We start from the raw sequence: 7,136 nt of genomic DNA on the forward strand, positions 1-7,136 counted from the left end.
ATGGCAACTGAAACTAACCGTTACGCACAACAGTTTCTTGCTAATCGAGCAAATCTTTCACGGCACTCGAGATTCAATTCTTGGGAAGATACCGAAGATTCTGAAATGAAAGCGCATGTTGCTCTGCAAATAGCAATGGGACTTTGCCAGAAACATGAGTTAGCAGACTACTGGGAGAAATACTGGCTAACTTCTACACAGTTTACTGACATAATGTCAAAGAACAGATATCTCTTACTGTGCTCATTTATTCATTTTTCAAACAATGAAATAGTGAGGCCTCGCCGAGGGGAACCAGGGTATGATGCTTTGTTCAAAATACGAGGACTCATTGATATTTGTGAGCCAAGATACACAGAGGTGTATGCACCGAGTCGTGATTTAGCCATAGATAAAGTATCATCAAGTTCAAAGGGCGTGTTTCATTCCGTCAATACTTACCGTTGAAGCCAACGCGTTGCGGAATCAAACAATATGCATTGTGCGAAAGCGAGAGTGGCTATGCACTGAAATTCATCACTTATCTTGGAAAAGGGACACTTTAGCAAGTACCTGGGTTTACTATAACTGAAAGTATATTTTTGGAGTTGATGGAGGGATATTTGAATAAAGGCCAGATCCTATTTACAGATAATTATTACAGTTCGCCATCGTTATTCCGATGTCTAGAACAGGAAGTAACTGGAGCATGTGGTACTGTGAGACCCGGAAGACAAGGAATGCCACAATATTTACATCCAAATCAGTTAGTGTTGGAGAAAAGGAGTGATCCTGTATTCATGCGGGACAACAATTTAGTTGCATGTGGGTGGCATGATACAAAACGCGTTCACTTTATTTCAACTGTGTCAACAAATAACACAATGGATAAGAGTATTAGATCAAGAGGAAGTGAGGCGGGTAGGCGAATTGTTGAGAAACCAGTTCTTGCGGTAACATACAACCAGAGCATGGAAGGTGTTGATATACTTGACCAAAAAATTGGAACATCTGCATATCCGCACAAAAGTGCAAAATGGTATCAAACCATTTATCACAGATGTCGTGAGGTAGCGTTAGTGAATGCATACATTTTGTATCAACAGGATAAAGGGGACACTGCTGTAAATCCAAAAGTATTCAGGCAGTGTATAATAGATGGTTTGATTGAGGGATTTACGCGAAAGGTAGCAAGAAGAGGCCGACCATCTAACACCGAACAACCAAACAGGCTAACAGAGTGACATTTTGTAGGAAAATTCGAAGACGCGAAGTATAGACCCGAGTGCGTAGTTTGTAGTAGCAGGACCACTGCCGGCTGGAAAAGGAAGCAAACAAGCTATAAATGCAAACAATGCAATATACCTCTAATTAAAAAGATACAGGTGTATTCCAGTTATGGAAATGTATTCCGGTTTTAAGGTGGATTCCGGTTTAATGTGTGACCGATCGGCAAGTTATGACTGTTTGTACAGTTGTACAGTTCTTGTTTAATGTGAATCACAGTATACAATTGTACTGTAGCATTTTCACAGTATATGATTGAATCACACGAATATACGAATAAGTTCATCTTGGCCTGGAATTTAGATTGATTGCTCATCTTTTTGTCATTTCACAGTTAACTTAAACCTTGTCAGGTGTCTTTTGTAATTTCTTAACCACATTTTCTGTATGTCTCCAGTAACAGTGAATGAATGCATATATCGGAGCTTCTGGTGATTACTGCTCTAGATAAGAAAAACATAGGTTTCTTAGGAAAATCTGTGTACTTTTTAAGTATTCATAAATTTACTCATATATTGTTATGAGTTTTTAGATTACAAATAGTACAGTATAATACAACTTTTACATCAGTAGTATTCAATGACATTTAACACAGCCATTACAGTAACTGCTATAATGATGAAACTGAAATGACTGCATGACCATGGCTTTCAGCAAATTATTAGGAACACATGTATCTTATCTTATTGTTGGTTAACTGCCGTGTATAATTAAAGTGATATCTGGAGAATTTCATAGAACATGTAATGAAATCTTTGGAATCAAAGTTTAATGATCTTGAAAAGGTTCAGTGTCACCTAAAGTGACTGTTGATTAATGCCAGCATGTCACAGAGAATATGATTGACAATTTCACACTGAAAATAAAGCCATATCTCTGGAAACTGTTTCATATTTGTAACTAAATAAAAACTCAAAATCATTAACATATCTTGAAGAAACATCTAAACCTAATATTAAATGGAATCTACGTTACACAATGACAGTCTGATTTGTAGTGTATGTTATTAGTATGCATGACCTGCACTGCACAGAAATGGCAATGTGGAGTAGATTGACATTAACTCCTTATGTGTAAGTCACATTACACCATATAGCGTTAACGGACGCCAAATGTATACAAAAACTGTGACAGAAAGTTATCCGGTGACTAAAGGCATTCCCCGCTGCAGCTCGATGCTCTCGCGATCGGTGTATTGGGCGCATAAAACACACAATGACCGCAAGATTTATGCATATATACAGGACGAACAACATTCAATTAACGGCTATCACCGTACTAGTAACAGACTTGTACCGTGTAAAACAAAAGCGCAATGCATGAGAAACTGATAAAACGTTCTTGTCAGTTATCATCCATTGAACATAATTACGTTACATCCGTTGCATCATTCGGTAGTGGTCCGGCTGTGAATCAGGTCCACCGGACAAGAATGAATGCGAACCTGACAAGAACGGATGCGAACCAGTCAAGATCAGAATAGGGAACGCACGAGTAACCAACAAAACGCATATCAGCGCATTGCTACCGTACATCTAACGGACAACTTTGTCCGGTGGTGTACATTCTAAATTTTGAACATGCTCAAAACCTTCCACTGGATGGAATGAATTTCGCAGAGCATGGAGTGCAGGTGCCGCATGAGAAACGGAAAAGAAACGCATGCGAATGGACACGAACAGATTGGAAATTTTGTTATACGTTAAACGTCCATTAACGCTATACGGTGTAGTGTAACTGAGACTAACTCTTATAATAGATTATTTAGTCAGGTTAAGTTATTTAATTATACTGTTTTGTGAGGCTAGATCTTGAAACAAGTTTTCCAACTTATATGTATATTTCTCAATAATTAAAGTATTGAAGCTTCATTGGGCAAAAAATAAATTGAAACACTGTTTTCTGTACTCAACATTAATCTAAGTACAGAATAGGAAAATGCATGATGATTTAAATTTTATTTATTGTAAACAGTTTTTTTTACAGGAAAAAAACATTTTGCTATTGAAAGAGAACTGTTTTACTGAATCAAAGCATAATATACCGGTACTGAACAATACCAGCTGTCCAACATTTGTAAATATTTCTAGAAATATTTAATTCTAGTGATACAGTAATTAAGAAATAATTTACACCAAAGCAGTGTTTTAACATTATTTATGCATGATAGGTGGTTAAACATCAGGTGTAATAATTTCACGAGGGCGCAGCTCAAGTGAAATTATTTCGAACGATTATTACTGCCAGATTGTATAAATAATTTTGCTATAGAAAATTTTCTTTCTAATATGTCTTTGTCGTAAAATTTAGATCAATATTATGGAACTGTTTCCTTGTTTTACATACACAGTGTATGCATGGTGTGTCATCACGCTCCTTTGTTTATACACACCAGGACTGGAAATGGTAATACGTCTTGCAGAAGAGTTCAGTTTGGGCGAAAATGATGGCAAATTCTGTAAAGCGAATATACCAGATTAGTATGTGCATAAATTAATTTAGACAGTTGTGCAGTGTTACATTTCGTTTTAAAAATGCTATTAGGTAAAATACTGAATCAAATTTGAAAGCACTACATGGTGCTAAATATCATGTTGACATGATGTTAACATAATAACGTTGTGATGAATAATACATTGCTAGTCATATTAGAATGCATGAATTTTTAACTCTGAGGAAAATATCATGTCTGAAATACAGTTTTTATAATTCTCTTAAAACTGATACATTAACTAAGCCAAAGAATATAATTTATAAAGATACATTGTGATTGGCTAGCCATTTTTGTTCAGTGTAATTCTGAGTCTGAGAAATTACTGAAGTTTAAAAGCTTTATATAAATGAAATGGAAAACAATTATGTGTTGTTTCTTAGTGTGATAAATATTTTCTTGTATTATTGAAAAGATATTCAGCAGATAAAGCAGTTTCATTCGTTATGCTATGCTCTGTACAGTGAACAATACTTTTGACTACTGTGAAAGAAATTAAAGGGCCCACTTCTTGTGTCCAGCCATCAAACACCATGTTGTTTTAATAGATACATGAAAAATATTTCCTTCTAAAGAAAAATAAGCTCAAAAGCAAAAAATTTGGATGACCTATACATTGTAAGGGCTTACTTATAATGTCACTTAGACTCTTTTCAAAGTCACAAAGTTTTATAATAGTAAACAAAAATGACTGCGAAAAAGTTTTAAGTGACATGGTTTTAGTAAGGTTCATTTTATTCAATGATTTCAGACACTACAAAAAACTGGGTACAAAAAGATGAATTTTATGTCCCTTTATTAATAAAATATAAAATCACTTAGAATTTTGTCGCGCTTACCTTTTGCAAATTTGTATCTATTTGGAGTGCGAAAAAGTTCTAAGTGACATTTTAATTAAATTTCTTTTCTGTCAGAAATTTCTTTAAAAATTCCACTAGATTTAAAAAAATAAAGTTGTTTTTAATCAGATTTAAAAATATAAAGCAACAGGAATGTTTTTTCCTTCTCCTGTAAAATTTCATGAAATACACTTAGCACTTTGTCGCATTCACCCCTCCGTATGTACTGGTCAAAGGACAAATTTATTGGTAATTCGGGAATATCAGATGTGATGACGGCCAACCGATTTCAGAAAGTAAGTCAGTATTTTCACGTTTCTGACAGAGATAGTGAACCTGTGCGTGGATCCAGGGACTATGATAGGCTGTATAAGATCCGACCAGTGTTAGATCATGTGTCTGAAAACTTTCTTGAGCGGTATGATGTGGGAAGTAACGTGTCAGTCAATGAAGCAATGATTCGATATACAGGGAAGCTGTCATTCTGTCAGTATATGCCGGCCAAGCCGATAAAGAGAGGTATTAAGGTTTGGATGGCCTGTGATTCGACGTCCGCATATCTCTTTAGGTTTGAGGTTTATTTAGGGCGCACAGGCAATCAGCCAGAACATGGACTTGGACTCCGTGTTGTGACGACCCTATCTGATCATCTACAGCAAAGTCACAGATGTGTATACTTTGATAATTTCTTTACTGGTGTGCAGCTTATGGAGGACTTACTTGATAACGGGTTGTATGGTTGTGGGACAGTCCGCGTAAATAGGAAGGGTTTCCCTGCAGAACTGAAGAAACCACATGCAATTCAGGAAAGGGGTGATTTTGTTGTAATGCAAAAAGGTGATTTGACCGCCACAGCCTGGAGAGACAAATAAATGTTCATCACCTGTCTACAGCACATGCTCCAACAGATGTCAGAGACACACAACGTAGAGTTGAGGCAAACGTGATTCCTTTACGTCAACCAGCTGCTATCCACTACTACAATAGGTACATGGGTGGAGTGGACGAGTGTATATCAAAATCCCCTTGATCAAAATCCCCTCCACTGAAAAATGACAGGGTGTTACAAAATCCCCTTCATACTTTCGCAGGGGGTATCATAATCCCCTCTGAGATTTACATTATAGATATATAGATATCAGTGCTCCAAATTATATTATGCTTGCTAAAGGCATTGTATTTACGTGCTTTATGCAATAGACTTTCAAGTTGTATATAGTTGTATTTGAACTTGATGAAATAAGTAAAAATCACAGAGGGGATTATGATACCCCCTGTAAAAGTATGAAGGGGATTTTGTAACACCCTGTCATTTTTCAGTGTAGGGGATTTTGATCAAGGGGATTTTGATTGTCTCCCGGAGTGGACCAGCACGACCAGCTGCGTATGCAGTATGAAGTTGGACGCCACAGTAAGAAATGATGGCGATATCTTTTCTGGTTTTTGGTGAACTGTGCTATTGTCAACGCATTTATAATTTACCAGGCAGTATCACGGAGAAGACACTCGAAGCAACGTTACACTCACCTGGACTTTCGCATAGAATTAGCTTGTGACTTGATTGCCGGTTACACCACCAGGAAACGCCGTATAAGCTAGTCAACAGGCCCGGCTTAGTCGCAGCAGAAAATGTAGGTGGACATATCCATGGTAAACTGCCTGGCCCCAGTGTATGGGTGTCAGGCATGCCGCGTGCATTTGTGTAGAGATGGATGTCATGGTCGATTCCATAATCAATAAACCTGAGTTACAAAATAGATATAAAATGACGTGCTAGGATACAGTGCTTTGTGATAACTTGTTCCACATTCTGTTGAAAACACGGAGTATTCATCTATCAGTAAAGGCGAGTTACTAAACGCAGTGTAAATATGTAAATAGTTGTAAATTGATGTGCTAGAATACAGTGTCTTGTGATATTATATTCCACATTCAGTGAAAAGATTGGATTTTTATTTGTTCGGATTATCACCTACATTGAGATGGATATAGCCTGATTACATTAGTCTCTTTGCTGTAATAGTACATTTCAATAATACTTTACTTTTACTTTTACTTTTACTTTACTTTACTTTACTTTACTTTACTTTACTTTACTCATTCATTCATTTATTTACTTATTCATTCATTCATTCATTCATTTGTAAATAAATTATCTATTTATTGTAAATATGCATATACCTTATATTTGTATCATTATTTATTTATTTGTAAATAAATTATTTATTTATTGTAAGTACCAAGTTGAATAAGTTTTTAGATTTTAGAAATAATAGAAATAATAGAAATGTTGAGACAAGTACCAAGTAGTTGAATTACTAAGGAGATGTCATATTTTGGAGTTTGTTTTTTTTACTGACAGTCTTTATTTACTTTTGATTTATTAATATTTTGTTACAAAGTCTTGTTATACATTTCAGCATGTATATATATGAATATTTTTTCACAAAATGTTTGTTTATTTTTATACAAATAAAATTTAAAACTGTTAAAAACAGTAAAAATATTTGTTTGGTCTCATTTTAAAAGCTGGTTTCTAT

The 7,136-nt window shown here is 35.5% G+C and overlaps 1 protein-coding gene and 1 pseudogene across 1 annotated transcript; both read left to right on the plus strand.

The window, feature by feature from the left end:
• LOC128549384 (piggyBac transposable element-derived protein 4-like) lies at nt 1–1,320 on the plus strand (annotated as a pseudogene).
• A 3,548-nt stretch (nt 1,321–4,868) lies between these two features.
• LOC128549385 (piggyBac transposable element-derived protein 1-like) lies at nt 4,869–5,468 on the plus strand. Its single transcript, XM_053526016.1, has one exon. It carries the CDS (start codon nt 4,869–4,871, stop codon nt 5,466–5,468), a length of 600 nt encoding a protein of 199 aa, XP_053381991.1.
• Nucleotides 5,469–7,136: the final 1,668 nt, after the last annotated feature.

The sequence above is a fragment of the Mercenaria mercenaria genome, chromosome 16 (assembly GCF_021730395.1).
Source record: "Mercenaria mercenaria strain notata chromosome 16, MADL_Memer_1, whole genome shotgun sequence".
NCBI classification, from domain to species: Eukaryota; Metazoa; Mollusca; class Bivalvia; order Venerida; family Veneridae; genus Mercenaria; species Mercenaria mercenaria.